The 16,459-nt window shown below is 47.0% G+C and overlaps 1 protein-coding gene across 2 annotated transcripts in view; it reads left to right on the forward strand.

Moving 5' to 3' along the window:
• LOC144936134 (FRAS1-related extracellular matrix protein 2-like) overlaps positions 1-16,459 on the forward strand; it is a 66,271-nt gene that overhangs the window by 19,147 nt on the left and 30,665 nt on the right. For both annotated transcript variants that reach the window (XM_078863025.1, XM_078863024.1), the window contains exons 3-6: positions 5,641-5,787; positions 6,713-6,943; positions 7,761-7,886; positions 11,896-12,147. In XM_078863025.1, the coding sequence (XP_078719151.1) occupies positions 5,641-5,787; positions 6,713-6,943; positions 7,761-7,886; positions 11,896-12,147 (756 nt within the window). The remainder of the gene's footprint in view (positions 1-5,640; positions 5,788-6,712; positions 6,944-7,760; positions 7,887-11,895; positions 12,148-16,459) is intronic.

The raw sequence follows: 16,459 nt of genomic DNA on the forward strand, positions 1-16,459 counted from the left end.
ACCGGCCTTCATAGGTGCTCGCTAACAGCACTTGCCCCTACAGTCTGTTACAGGCTATACGGGGGATCTTTGTCTTTGTTAATGGGGTGATGGCGATGCGTGCTTTTCAGCAGCAACCTCGTTGCTCACTGCACCAGTGCCCCGGGGGGCATGGACAGGTGGCTTGGGAATGCCGCCACCACCGCACTTCTGCGCGTGAGGAACCTGCAAGGTGCTAATATGCTTACGCAGGCACTTGGCATGTCCGGGGCGCTTAGCAAAGTGGTCCAGTGTCATCGTAGGTGTCGAGTAGAAGTCCTGAAAATATAAACAAAGACAACTACGTCTTCGTGGGTGTTTGTGTGGCACCGCAGGTCTGGGTAGCAAAAGGCTTGAAATCTACTAATGGTTGTGTGTTTGATGATTACGTCCCTGTCTGTGCTCGTTCTCTGCAATGTTGACGGGATTTTTGTTTTGTTGTTAATGTGCTCACGCACCACGGAAACTTCCTCGTCAAATCGCGGGGCAGCTGCATGAACGGAATCAGCCGTGTAACAAATCTAAGTTGACGTAAACAAGAAACACTTTTTTCTTACCCCCCCCCCCTCTCTCTAATCATAATAAACATGCTTTTGTTTTCATCGACGATTTGGGAGCATAAGGTAAAGCAATGCAATGACAAATGCGATGCACATTTGCTTTCGTAGACGAGGTTTTTGTTGATTATTTAAAAGTCAAAATTTGGCGTGCTCATTATTGGTTACAGGGGTCAGATTTTTCAGCATTCACAATACCTCGTGAACAAAAAAAAGGTTAGAATGCAAAGTGGCCTATTGAAAACCATGATAGAAATATTATGTAAAAAAGACGCGCTGTAAACCCAGTAAGCTAGGTTCGATTTCTTGCCAAGTCTGATGTCAGTGGCGAGTGAACTCGGAACCAGTCTCGGGCACCCCTTCCCCAACCCACACTGACCACCATGGTGAAGTATGTTCGAATAACCCCCCCCCCACCCCAATGACCAACATGGTGCCGGGACGCCTTCATCCAACAGCGGATTGATAAATATCTGTAAGTGGTTCGATGGATTTCAGAGAGGCACTGGGGCACAAGCCACGTGGGAATTGTGGCACAGAGCAAAGTTTCCTCGTGTGCCCTTGCCAGAGGTGGGACAAAGTCATTGTTATGCAAGTCCAAGTCGAGTCGCAAGTCATCAAATTCATGACTCGAGTCTGACTCGAGTCCAAGTCACATGACTCGAGTCCACACCTCTGGCCCTTGCTCTGTTTGCTTGGCAGCTACGTGTGTCCAACTACGTTAGCCGGTTTGCAGATTACCTGTTTTGGTTGAAGAGTGGCACAAACCCCACATCTTCAAATCTCTTTGGCGAACAAAATAAAACAATGGTTGAGTTCCATCTGGAAGAAAACGGGCCAATGCCTGCATAGTTAAAGCACATTGCGCAAGACACACCTTCAATCAATGTAATACCCATTAGATGGTGATTTAAAATTGGTCTTTCTGTTCAACATATATACAGGGCGTTTCAAAAAGATGGACCCGATTTCAGAGACATAGCGATTTCAAATCGGGTCCATCTTTTTCAAACACCCTGTACATATAGCTGGTGACCACTGTGACGTATACACGCATACGCACTCGCACCGGTTGACTTGCCCGTCTTTCGGCAAGAATAGAAAACAAGAATCTCTTCAGAGCAAAGTCCGAGACGGCACCTGCGCTTGCGGCCGGGACGCGCGGAGGAGTTGTCGGAGACTTTTAACCCCCCGCGGGTTCTCGGCGCAGCTGCTACCGGAGGAGGGGGGTGAGAGAGAGAGAGGGCCGAGTGTGCAATTGAACTTTTTTTTTATTTTGACTGTGGAGCTGTTTGAGCAGAAGCTCTCGGAGGCAGGCGAAGACGTGGACAAGTGAGGCCACACATAGCTGGAGTGACGGCTCATGGCGAATTGTGCAGGTGGTTGAGCACGAAAGGCGGCGGAGGCGGTGGTGGTGGTGGGGGGTCACATTTTTTTTTTTCTAACGTTCAGTTTTGCCTCTTTGGCGGCGTGTGACGCGAAATTCGCAGCACGGCCATTCCCCACCGATGCTATTTGCTTTGTTGAAAGAGAAGTTGAAGTTGTGTGAGGTATTTGTACATGTCCTTTGATTAATGGGCGAAGCATTTTTTAAGTATTCAAAGGGATTTTTTCTTCTTCTTTACGGTTGGCTTCATGTTTTTGGTTTCGGCTTTTTTGTCCACACAAGTACCAAACTTTTGAAAATAATAATGCCCCCTTTGCAAGTCAGTTATTCATGTTCACCTTGTTAAAATAAAGCAAATTGCAATTTAAATCAGATACGTGCTCTCAAACACAGTGAAGATGATATCGAAACATTTATTTAAAATAAATAATACCACGAATGGTAACTTATATGAGATAGATTTTAAATAATAATAATGTTTAATGTACATTTGTTATTAAATACCATTTTGTGTGGAAGTTAATGCACGTGTTATATTTGACTGTATGCTCAACATTTGTAACACCCTACTTAAATGTACATTAACATGAATTTTGATCTGAGCTAAAGTTCACGGTCAGTCTCATCACCATCATAACCATCAGCATAATCATCAGCATCTTCTCTACCTAACCCGCAATGATCATCGAGGTGGCTTTCATCTCTCCCAACGCCTCTCTCTCTCTCGTCTCTCAAACCCGTAATTAGCACCTCGATTCATTGTTTAAAAGACATGGCAATACGTGCACGCTGTATATAGCATATATAGTGATTAGTTCATTAATGACATGCATCACTCAGTTTTACTGATGACGACCCTTTCAGATCAGGACATCAGATCATCAGGTTTATGGGGGGGGGAGGGGACAAAGATGCCCCCACGTGGGCTAGTACTCAAGCGTGTTGCCAGACAAGAGAGTGAAAGCCAGACTCATTAAGGCAACAATGGGACCTGTGGGATGAATCCCTGGGTCCTTTGCGTTCTGCGGTGTAGGGGGGGGGGGGAAGAAGGCTTAAGCCAGGGCAACGTGACACTAAAAGGGGGCTCTTAAAGGTGTGTAACGTGAGCGTGTGGATCAAGGGACAAAATCGTGCACCAGGTGGTCTTCATCTAAACTTACCGCTGGGGAGATTAAAGATGGTGATGTAGGCTCCATGTAAATAGACAAGTCACAGCCATCGCTGGGCTTTGTCCAGAATCAGGCAGCGAGGCCCGCATCTGAGCTTGGAATATAACTCGGACGAGGTGGACGGGTGGGTCGCCCAGGGGTCAGAACACCGAGATGGCGTCGCTGCGATCCAGGGCTCTGATGCAGTCAGCCACCCGTGATTTGAACTTGGTTTCTGGGGTGTAAGCGAGCTGATGGTCTCAACCCGGTCAACCAATAAGTGCACGCAACCTATACGGTTATTCCCACCTTCAGAGTGATATTTCAGTGTGTATTGACGTGCAGAAATGTCTTTGCGTGCAAATGCGAAAATCGTGCCTTGGGTTTGGATGAAGAAATCCGTTTAAGTGACTTCAGAAAGTAGTTCTGTGAAATCATCTTCTCTGACACGGGGCATAGGTACTGCAAGCAGCAATAGCTCCGAATGTAAAAGTATTGATCTCAAGACATGCATGCAATATCGGAATTGGCACATAATTGGGGAAAATATGAAACGAATAGAACTCAGATGTGAGCCCCAGAGGTCTCGAGGTAGCAGCACCCTTGTGTAAACCCAGGCTACCCCTGAACACCTTGAAATAAACTGATAAGCACTGAGACAGCTGTTCAGGTAGCATACCCTATGAACCACCCACCCTTGTTAGTTCTAAGTATCACACGCTCAAATGATTCCTGGTAGTACAATGCACATTTGCCGAGTGGCACCGTTGAATGTCGGCAAAACATAGATTTACGAAGTCTGTAATCTTTGCTCGGCTATCGACAGCAGTATATTGCCTTCTTAGAAACGAATATAGAACAAGAAGTGGAATGCCGGACTTCAAAGCTCATTGCCAACACGTGTGCTCTCTCATAAAGGCGGCCGCTGTTCACAGGTGTGTGTTAGTAGCAGCGGGACACTGTGATTTTTCGTAATTTATTACCGCTCTCTCTCTCCGTTTCTCAAGCTACACACTCACAATGTCTAAGTTAACCACAGTACAGTCTTAGTCGAGAATTAGTGCTGCGGGTAGACACGTGGTGCCACGTAGGAGTGACTCTGAAGATCAGGGCTAAGGTAGGGTTGGAGGGGGGTGGGTCTTTTGAGTAGCCAATGTGGCCAATGAAGCGTATTAATTTAGGTGGTACAATACTAATCAATAATAATACGGATAATAACGTACTTCTTTTGTCCCAATGTTGGAGGAGCATCTGTCCCACCTGTCCCTGTACGATCCAACGCCCATGTTCGTTCGAGGTCTCTTTGTTAATGCGTCCTCTCTTGGTGACCTTCAGCTGATCGGCTCACTCAAGCGGCACTTTGCAATCATGATTTCAACTTGTTGCAAGCGGAGTATTCGCTCGCTCTCGTAGAGAGTGAGTGGATTTTTTTGTATGAATCCGGAATGTTGTAATGCAGCACAGCGTTCGGGAGATTGGCGTATTCAATAAAGAAAGCAATGACCGCATAGACGATTGCCATTCACGCTTAATGTGTGTACGTGCATTGCTTCAGCGATCCCAAAAAAAATCGCATCAAAGACGGGGGGCGTGGGGCCTGTTTTTGTTTTTGTAAAATAATTGAACACGCACAACATTTGGCCATCTTCAACGAGTTACATTCTCGACAAAAAAAAGTGAACTTCTAAAAAGAGTGGCACTCCATAAACCATCGCCTCTGCTACCACTCCAGCTCACGGACCTCCTGTCCGAGGACACAAATGTTGGGCATTACCTGCGGAATGCTCCACTTGCTCTTTATTTTAAGAGGGGGGGATTTGTTAGAGCAGCGTTACTGGGCATTCAAAAGTGTATAACCCACGGCCACAAATGTATGCGGTGTTACATTTATGTGCGGGAATAATATTGAAAGTAATTTGTATTTGATAGTAAAATGTTGTTTGATTCGTGCGTGCGTGTGTGTGCGCACACATCCGTTTGAATGCATTGCATCAATCACCATATCACCTAGTGGAATAATGATGTGTTTGGTGTGTGTATTTTTCATATAAGTGGCGGGGAGTAGTTTCAAAGTGGTCCGCGCACTCTCCTATGAAGCCGGCGGCGATATGAATTTGATTATCGGTCAACGGCCAACTTGAATCATTTACGGCCAACTGTTCATCCACTGCTGGGTGAAAGCCTCCTCGTGCCTTTCCATCACGAGGGTTGTGTGATCATGTTTGACTACGTTTGTCATTCTGGTTTGGTGATACGGAGACCCCCTAACGAGTTCAGATATCACTCGCTCCTGATGTTAGCCATGGCTGGGAATCTCACTCTGATCGCCAGGTCCATAATGCACTGCATCAGCACTCCAACGCAGCATCGCTGTTGTGCAATATTATTTATTTAAGTGTCAATTGGCATGTTGGTGAATGGTTGCCCTCGGTGTAACAACATATGCACATCAGCTGTCGACCCAGACACGAACTGGCATACTTACACATAACTGTGTTACTATACCTGTCTGTCTGTCTGTCTCTCGTAGGAACAAACCAGCTGAAGAACCAGGTGTTCCGTCTGAACTGGGCATGGATCTCGCTGGAGAGGGAGTACTACCTGGTGGACGAAGACGCCAAGTTCCTGGAGGTCACCCTGCGTCGTCGTGGGTACCTCGGCGAAACATCGTTCGTCAGTGAGTGGCCGGCATCCCACAGTGTGAACTTGTTGTCTGAATGGAACGTACTTCTCCCCTTAATCAGCGTCTAATACACAAGTAATGGTATCGTTTACCAAGGAAAGCTTGAATAAGTAGCAGACTCATTTGCAGATTCATTGGGTTGTGCTCAAGATTTATGGTACATTTTCTTTACGTTAATTTATTTTCTCTTTTCCTAATTTCTTTATAATTGCACTTCCGGCATCACGTCATGAAACGATGTCACTGTCCAAATTTGACAAATTAGAACATTACCCCCAAACTACTTAATTGGGAATATAAATACCTATCATCGACTCCTACTGGCAGACGAATGCCCCAGGTCACCCTTGCAAATGAGACTCATCCTGGTCTCTTGACTTCTCAACTAGTTAAACAAAATAAACTCGACCTTGATGAAATATTCATCATCCTGCGAAACTGTTGCAGAGCAGTGCATCACCTTGTGTTAAAGAATGGGACGCAAATGTTGGTATCATAGAAATACTTCTCAGATTATCTTATCAAGTGACATCTTATCCACACAATGGAAACCGAATGTTCCTACCTACCCTGCTGTAGAAATTGTTTTACAGTCGGCAAATTTAATGTTTTAAGTCTCCAAACTGGAACCTTGACGAATTTAATGAAAACCAAACTCGACGTGATGTATTTTATCATAATTTCACCACCAACTCGCCACACTTGAGAACCCAATTTAATCACAGGTCAGAATCTCAACTATGCTGCCTCAGTGCCCTGACCTGTCAGAAAACCGGCCCCCTCTTTTAGAGTAGAACACATCCTTCACAGACAGGTCAACAACCTACTTTCTGCACCAACTCCTACAGGCTCCTCGACCCCTTTGTACGATCTGCCACCCCCCCGCCCCCGCGCGCCCATCCTCCCTGTCCGCCGGCAGGCATCAGCACGAAGGACGGCACAGCCGAGAAGGACAAAGACTTCAAGGGGAAGGCCCAGAAGCAGGTGCAGTTCAACCCGGGCCAGAACAGCGCCTCGTGGAAGGTGCGCATCTTTGCCGACGCCGAGTACGAGACGACGGAGACGTTCGAGATTGTGCTGTCCGACCCCGTCATGGGAGCCCTCGAGTATCCCGACGTGGCCACCGTGGAGATCGTGGACCCGGGCGATGGTGAGACACTCGCGCGCCGGGCCAGAGTGAGACGGAGACAGGGAGACGACGAGAGAGCATGAGAGGCCGAGAGGCTGAGAGGCTGAGAGGCTGAGAAGAGAGACGGTGAGATGATGATGAGAGAGGCAGAGAGATGGAGTTGGTCCTGTTCTCTCGTATGGACGATGCAGATGCCGGGCAACGACCACAATTTCACATTCAGGTGGTGAAGCACGACAGCCACGTCAGGAGTTTGATCATCGCTGTGATGTCTCCTTCGTATTTGTGGATCGGGCATTGCATCGTTATATGTTGTATGGTCTGTGGATGACCAGTCGCTTGATGTGTCTAATGTGAAGCTGAAGGCAACACAGAGTTATCTTCTTTTAGTTCCACAGGGAACTCTAACCAGCAAGATCCATAATGGCTTGGACAGTAGTCCGTGCCTGATTGAAACAGCTCGATACCTTAATTCTAGATATGAAGTTTTTCGTGACTGCAAGGATCCATACTCTTTGGTTCTTTTAGTAAAGTCACGTAGGTGGAAAAAAAAACAATAAAAAATAAAATAACTAAATAAAATCACGTTTCGGAAGCAACACAAGCCTCCGTCATCACGTAGATCCTGTGTCCTCTTCCACCCTCCAGAGTCGACTCGATACCTTTTCATTGATTTCAATATTGCAACATCGGAGACCCTTCCACAATGGTGGAGGCCAGACTTCAACATCGGGAAGTCGCGCCCAGGAATGTGTCCGGCCTCGTTAGACAAGGAGGCTATAACGGACGGTGCCCCCCTGTCTCTCCCTCGATCCTGTGTCCTCTTCCCCACCTCCAGAGTCGACGGTGTTCATCCCGCAGGACGTTTACCGCGTGGAAGAGGACATCGGGGAGCTTATAGTGCCGGTGCGTCGCTCGGGAGACACCAGCCAGGAGCTGATGGTCATTTGCTTCACGCAGCAGGGTGAGCAGGCGCGGGACACACTTGGCGACACAGCAGCCCTGTCCGTCACACGCCAGTCCCACCACCCCCATCCTCCTCCGTCATACCCAAAGGAAAAGAAAAATATGAGAATATAGGCTTTAAACTTGATTTGAAGCTTTCGTGACTGCAGGAATTACTCTTTGGTTCTTTCGGTAAAGTCACGTAGAAAGAAATATAGTCTCACTCTGGCCGGCAATACAACGGGGGAGGTGTTAAGATGTTCAAACATCAAATAGAGACCTATTGCAAGGCATCAAATCTGCATTAACCACACATACTGAGTGGCAAAATATTCAAACAAACATGCTCTGCTAGTACATGCATTGTCTTTAAAAGTGATTGGCCTAAACCAGAGATTGTTCTCTGGCCTAACATTGGTCAAAGACATAAAGAAGGATGTGTCTCTGGTGTTGGCTAATCGGTTTGTGTGTATGTTGAACTTCTTTCACACCACACACAGCCAACCGAAAATGCATCAGAGCATGTTCATTTTCATGTTTTGCCACAAGTATGTGTGGTTAATGTCATCATGATCATCGTTGTCACAAGGCAAATTATATCCTGTGTAAGTTTGGCTTGAACACAACTCCTTCTCCTCGTCCCCCACTTCATCATCACAGCGACATTCATTTCCAGCGAGCTTTTAAATTAGGGGCAGCCTGGCGATTTGAATGATTGAAATGTCTGTTCCTACATCGACGCCCTAAAACTGTTCCGAAAGAGTTTATGACGACGACGACGACGATAATGCTGATTCTAGATTTGAAGCTTTCGTGACTGCAAGGATTCATATTCTTAGGTTTTTTTCGGTAAAGTCACGTAGGTGAAAAATTCGAATTAATAAAAGTAAAATAAAAAATAAAATAAAAATCACGACGTTTCGGAGGCAACACAAGCTTCCGTCTTCAGGTGGAACCGTCACAGCACGATAGCTGTATCATCGTGCTGTGACGGTTCCACCTGAAGACGGAAGCTTGTGTTGCCTCCGAAACGTCGTGATTTTTTTTATTTTATTTTACTTTTATTAATTTAAATTTTTTACCTACGTGACTTTACCGAAAAAACCTAAGAATATGATAATGCTGATGATGCCTGCACGATTGACGACACTGCCCATCATAATAGAACTCGACTGCAAGCATGGATGCCTGTTAAGAGTGAACAATTCACGCCTGCCACCTAGTTTGCCTGCGAACAGGCCATCCGTGCACCCCTCGTCATGAAAGAAACCCCGCGAGTGCCATTCTCCGCTTTCACGTGAAGCCGCCGTGTTCTGTGCACCTCGGGGTGTCGAGCAAATCGTTGTGGGTGTGTGTACAGTAGAACAGTGGGTGTGGAACAGTGGAACAGTGGGTGTGTGTACAGTGGAACAGTGGGTGTGTACAGTGGAACAGTGTGTGTGTACAGTGGAACAGTTGGTGTGTACAGTTGAACAGTGGGTGTGGAACAGTGGAACAGTGGGTGTGTGTACAGTGGAACAGTGGGTGTGGAACAGTGGAACAGTGCGTGTGTATACAGTTGAACAGTGGGTGTGTAACAGTGGAACAGTGGGTGTGTGTACAGTGGAACAGTGGGTGTGGAACAGTGGAACAGTGGGTGTGTGTACAGTGGAACAGTGGGTGTGGAACAGTGGGTGTGTACAGTGGAACAGTGGGTGTGTACAGTGGAGCAGTGGGTGTGTACAGTGGAACAGTTGGTGTCTGTACAGTGGGACGGTGGGTGTACAGTGGAACAGTGTGTGTGTACAGTGGAACCGTGGGAATGTGCATACAGTGGAACAGTGGGTGTGTGTACAGTGGAACAGTGGGTGTGTGTACAGTGGAACAGTGGGTGTGGAACAGTGTGTGTGTGTACAGTGGAACCGTGGGTGTGTATACAGTGGAACAGTGGGTGTGTGTACAGTGGAACAGTGGGTGTGGAACAGTGGGTGTGTACGGTGGAACAATGGGTGTGTGTACAGTGGAACAGTGGGTGTGTGTACAGTGGAACGGTGTGTGTGTGTACAGTGGGACAGTTGGTGTGTACAGTGGAACAGTGGGTGTGTGTACAGTGGAACAGTGGGGGTGTGTACAGTTGAACAGCTGATGGGAAGCAAAACCCCCATTCCCTTTGCAGCTCCCACGTCCCCCACTCCTTCACCACCCATCACTGCTCCCATCCCCGTCCCTAAAAAAAACCCCATCGCAGACTTCTCGCTGCCAGCAATGCCCAAGCGCTTTGCCCATTGAGCAAAGCGCTGCCACTTAAGGGCAACTTTTAAAAGCCGTCGAGAATTCAAAAGAGGAACGTCGCAAACTCGCAGGGCGCCCACGCTGTTGGGTGGCTGGGGGTTTTAAAACAAAAATTGAAAACATAAATAAATAAAAATCGGCTGCCGGCGTTGATTTAATGCCGACGACTGCGAGCGCCGCTATCGTCGCTTTCCACGTGTCGAGCGATGTCGCTCCGTCGCTGCGACATCCACCCACCCATCATCTCCGTCCTCTCACGGTGAGAGGATGGAGATGGTGGGTGGGTGAGAGGACGGAGATGATGGGTGGGTGAGTGGGAGGACGGAGATGGTGGGTGGGTGGGTAAGGGTCTCACCCACCCACCATCTCCGTCCTCCCCCCCACCCATCATCTCCGTCCTCTCACGGTGAGAGGATGGAGATGGTGGGTGGGTGAATGGGAGGACGGAGATGATGGGTGGGTGAGTGGGAGGACGGAGATGGTGGGTGGGTGGGTAAGGGTCTCACCCACCCACCCACCATCTCCGTCCTCTCACGGTGAGAGGATGGAGATGGTGGGTGGGTGAATGGGAGGACGGAGATGATGGGTGGGTGAGTGGGAGGACGGAGATGGTGGGTGGGTGGGTGAGAGTCTCACCCCCCTTCCAGCCGTCTCGCTCGACTCTCACACATCGCCTACACAGTCGGGGGCCCCAGATTGAATGACCCTCCGTCCTCCCGCCCCCTGCAGTCTCACACCAGTTTGCCACGCCGCCCCGGGCTTGAGATGTTGCTCTTCACAAAGGCTTGCACGCGTCCACGGAGTTCTAAAAATAATGGCAATATGCGGTTTGCCGCGTAAATCAGACGCGGAATGTTTGGATCGGCTGTATAGGATACGGTGTTGCTTATGTTGCCAATTCCACCCGTTCCATCTCGTGTTTACGCAGAAACGTACCGATGATTGACATTTTTAGCATCGCTTATATTTGTAAGCCTAAATGCGGATGCCCGTATCCGATTCGTTGCCAAGAAATGAAAGTTGTATGAAAGCTTTTCGTGGCAGAAGCAATGTCGGGTAACGGGCCATATCAATGCGCTTCACGGGATAACTTGCATATGCGACGGATACTTTCACGCACTAACCGCTCTGACAATACGCAACATACCTTAAACCCTGACGTAAGAATTGTGAAGGTACCAGAATGCTACGAACTGACTACTGCTCCTGTCAAACACCGAAACTGCGGCTTCTCAACCAACGTCAAATTCCCACCCCCATTCGTCCCTCGTCTAAACCAATCCCTCGTGTTGCCATTGCAAAGGCTGCAGCAGAGTTACCAACCGAAGCATGTCACAACGATTAATCGTTGACGAGCATAAATGGTTGATGATGAACACGTTAAATTTCGATTTAAAGCGTTCGTGACTGCAGAGATTCATCTTCTTGGTTCTTTCGGTGAAGTCACGTAGAAGGGAAGTAATAAAATAATAAAAATAAAACATAAAATAATTCTCACGACGTTTCGGCCACAACGCTGCTTGGAAGAGTAGGCTTGCGTTGTGGCCGAAACGTCGTGAGAATTATTTAATTTTATGTTTTATTTTTATTCTTTTATTATCTCCCTTCTACGTGACTTTACCGAAAGAACCAAGAAGATGAATCCCTGCAGTCACGAAAGCTTTCAATCGAAACCCAAAAACCTTTATTATGAATAATATCGGTTCGCGAAAGTCGACGTGTTTAACTGATGGTTCTTGTCGTTATCATCGCCGCAGACACAGCCACGGGCACCATCCCCAGCTCGGTGCTCTCCTACTCGGACTACATCAGCCGCGCGGACGACCTCACGAGCGTGCTGCGCTTCGACAAGGGCGAGACGGAGAAGCCGTGCCGCGTGGTCATCATCGACGACTCGCTCTACGAGGACGAGGAAGCCTTCAACGTCACGCTGGGCTCGCCCATGGGCGGCCGCATCGGCGCGGAGTTCCCCTCGGCTCGCATCGTCGTCCTCGCCGACACGGACGACGGTAAGCCGGCGAGCGGGCGGGCGGGCGATCGAGCGATCGATCGAACGACTGAGCAATCGAGCAAGTGGTAACCGCACTGCCGCAGTGGCAGACGGCAGCAGCAGCTGCGAGGTGAGAATCTGCGACGCCGCTCAAGTGCGATGTCACTTCCCGGCCCCCATTCTGAAAATAGGGGTATAGGAGGAGAGATAGGGTGCTTGCCTTAAGCACAATTGTTAGCAGAATGGAATTGCACTCCAGAGGTTTTGGCATTTGAAATAGAAGGGAAAGTTCATTTATTCGACCACAACCCTGCAACGTAAATCTGTGCAGCACAGCTTTTTGGCACGTGACACTTGGATGGCGTAGAGTGTGCGTACTTTCACCTCTTCCAAGATGTATTTGCAGCGTGGAAGAGTAGGCCAAATACCATCTATAAGGGCTCTTTAGAGCTCCTTCTGGTGGGGGCCCTTCTGCCAGCGGTGACGTGAGCAAGAATTCGCAGGGCTGCACGTTTACCTCTTTACGTGAATTAATTAATTTAACTGATGAGCAGGCAAAGATTTACACCGTTCAATTGCTGCAATTACTCTAAAAACGAATCAAACTTCTTGAAAAGAAACCTGGGACCCTGCCGGTTTTATTTGTCGCCGTTAATAACGAACTTCAAGACCAGAGCGTGCAAACAAATAGCCCAGTCGCGATGACGTTAATCGTTTAAATACATTTCGTGAAACAAAATGGTTAAAATAGCATTAAAAACAACGGTCTTAATACCGAACTTGTCAAAGTAGGCCCGGTCGCTTGCTTCTCAGTTTGAGTTTAACGCTCCAGTGGCTCTTAAAAACAGACTCTCTCGCCCTTGCCAAACTGTTCGGAGCATGTGCTGAGGTCCTGATGGATTGGGGCTGCTGTTCCATTTTCCTTCCAATCGAGCGTTTTAATTGACTTTAACAATCCGCCGCGGCTGTGCGTGTGTCAACAGTTAAACGGCGCGCGGCTTAGAAGGCAATCTGCTGAAAGAGCGTCCCGTTCCTAATTGTTACAGCCCACGTCCATTCCCGTTAGACTAAAGAACACAAAATATCAATTTAATTGAAGTTTTGCGTCGGGGCTGAATGTGATTTGCCAAAATAGCAGTAGGGGGCTACGCATTTAAGGTCACGTAGCGTAACCTGCTTTTGCAATGTGCAAGGTTTACAGGAAATCGCGTATCAAGTATTTTTCTTTCTTGTTTCGTTTTTTTTCGAATATGTCCAAAGTTCAAGCCACTAATCCTCATTCCTTTAAGTTCACAACCTTAAATCTATGCCGAAACGCTTCGTAGGAACTTTCAAACATGTGCAGATTCTCAAATCGTATGCATGGATAGGATTATGTTTAATGCTCATGGTTTCTTTGTATTTTCCTTCTCCATGGTTTGTCCCTGTTGAACCCCAAAATATAGATGATAAATACAACCTTCATTCAGCACGTGTTTACACACGGTGACTCGATGAGGAATATAAATTAGCATGGGGTCGTGCTAATGGCCTTTTTGCAGCCCTGTGCCAGGCATTCAAATTATAGTTATAATAGCTAAATTATTTTAAAATGGGACATTTTTTTGCCAATATCAAAGTATGAAAAAATAAGACTAGGTTTTACCATTTTTAGCAATAAGCAGGCGTTAAGATGTTCAAATAGAAACCTTTTGCAAGCAACACCTATTCTTATTCTTTCAGAAAAAAATGAAATAAAAGATTCTCACTCTACTTTTCACAGGACATTTTGATTAGCATGACTAAAGCGATGTAAGTTTTAGAATTTAACACGATTTGGCAACATAAATTCGCTGATCAATACAAATTTTGAACTGGCAGACAAAATAATCTTGATAGAGGTCCTCTCCGCCGCACCCGATGGCAGATTCTGGCCTCATGTGCCTCAGCAAAATCTCCGCTGATGATGTTCTCCGGAGAAATATCAACGTCGTCGTACAATACAATTTTAACTTTCCACATCCAGCCAAGAGCTTTGCGCGAGAGGCGTGTAAATTAAAGCGTGAGAAAATTAAGTCGTGAGAATCTTAGGTGAAAGACTTAAGCCCCGCGATAACATACCGCAAGTACTCCATGAATTACGTGCGATGTTTTTTTTCCGCTGGCACAAAAAAAAAAAACCCCCCGGGGGGCAAACGTGAGTGATGCCCCGTGTAACGCTAGCTGCCATCCTGGGTGCCAAAAACTCCTGGTGCTGCCACGGCCCCTGACGAGTAAACACTGACGCGGAGCCAGGTACCACAGTGGTCAGGCTGCCATGAAATGCCGCAACTGGGTCACCCTCGCCAGCCGCTCTGGGAGCACGTAGCGGTCAGTAGCGTCATGCCCGCCATGCTCTCGCAATAACGCTCTCTAGGTTTCTGTTCGCGGCTGCCGACTACTGCGTCGCCGTCGTCGCTATCAACATCATACTGAACCTCTCACGTTGTCTCGCCTCTGTATTAAGCCAAAACAAAGATGGGGCATGCCAAATTTCATCCTGCTCTGGTTTGGTATTTGTGTCCTTTCAATTCGTCACACAACTCATGTCTGTAAATGGAGGCCGCCTCGTTGCATCGCCTCTGTGATCCTCGTTTCAAGCCCTTAGGCACCACAAGGGCCAAGATATATATTGCATGACAAATGGCTGACGTGCATTGTATGGCCTCATCCCAACCACAGATAATTGATAAAATAACACGTGGCATCCTTGTTTGGAGTGCTGCATTTGTCGACTTTGTTCTGCTCTCTTGTCATTTTATCGACCCGCGGGAGCACTCGAGCGAGACAGGAAAGAAGCATTGTGAGCAATAAAGTGTTCTGGAGTCACGTGACCGAGCCCTGAGCCTCCACACGAGGGAGGCTTTCGCAGCTTTGGCTCGCGCCCTTCGGAGAAAGTTACTTCGCCGAACATTCCCAGCGCACTTTCACATGGGACCCATAATCATTACTTTGTTTCATTTGTGTAAGACACGTAAAGGGAGCTGATAAATTGAGTTTGCAGGCTTCCTTCCAGTAAGTTTCCATTTGCCCGTGGCCTAATTAATCGCAATGAATGGATGGCAGGGTGTCACTTTTCTGCTCTATTCATTTCTCCTTGGCAGGCTATAATTAACTTATTTGAGTCAGCTGTAACACAAGCCCACTTTAAAGCGTCCTTGCCTCATTGCCCCATCCCGCTGTCGTCAATAAGCCCTCGACTGCAAAGAGCAAAAAAACGTTTTCTTTTATCAATCTGTTCTCCTTCGCATCAAACGCTAAGCCGTGCGGATACCACCAAACCACATTATGGAACTGTGATTTTTTTATTTCAGCAAAAAAATACGCGAAAGAGGGCTTGCTTCAGGGAAAAAATGTTGTAACCACAAACCCACGGTGACAAGTCCTGAAACTGTCGTAGGTCAGGCATTGGAAATACTTCTCTTCATTCCAGAGTTTTACTTTGAGCCATTGAGACGTGGGGTGTGTAATTAACGAAAAAGTGTTGGAGTATAACGGTGGAAATTACTTTTTGTGTAGCCCCAGGGTACCAAGTTCATCCCGAAAAAAATGTCCCAGGCGGTCCTTCATCTGGCTAATCCTGATTGGAGTTTGTGGCTGTGCACGAGAGTTGACTCTTAAATAAATTGTTGGGTTTCTCTGGAAGCTTCTGTCACGGCAAGCGTTCATGAATAGAATCAAGTGAGATATATGGATGTCATAGGATTCACATTTGAAGGCGCATTATTTTTAGTTCTGATTATGATTATTTTTTTAAATCAAAATGTAAGATGTAACAATAATATTAGCCTAAAACATGCTTCTTGCGAAATAAGAGTGCATGTACATTCTAAAATGAAGCCAGTATTAAAAGTACCACGAGTGGAAAGGATTGGTGACATTCTATTTTTAAAGGTATATAATGAATCTGGAGGCCATGTATTTGTTTAACCCTCAGCATACAGTCGACTTAAGCTAATACAGGCACATGTGACATTGTTTTCCTATTATGCTGGTTGATTTTACAAGAGTGTGTCACACATTCGATTTTTATCAAAGGCAGAACTACTCTACCCCTTTAAAGATGGTATACCCTACAATTAATAAAGCACAGCTGTGCACCTTCGCCTGGACCGGTGGCGTGTAACGTGCACAGGTGTAAAGCATAAAGCGAGGAATGCACTCTGGGCACGTGCCTTAGTTGGCTGCCCTAATTACGAACCCAAAGTTTGTATTGTGCACGCAGTCAGAGACATAGCGCAACTTAGTCTAATCACAATTGGCTCATTTTCAGTTGTATTCCTATGAGTCACTTGCCATGTTCAGAACAAAGA

The sequence above is a fragment of the Lampetra fluviatilis genome, chromosome 15 (genome assembly GCF_964198595.1).
Source record: "Lampetra fluviatilis chromosome 15, kcLamFluv1.1, whole genome shotgun sequence".
Classification (NCBI taxonomy): domain Eukaryota; kingdom Metazoa; phylum Chordata; class Hyperoartia; order Petromyzontiformes; family Petromyzontidae; genus Lampetra; species Lampetra fluviatilis.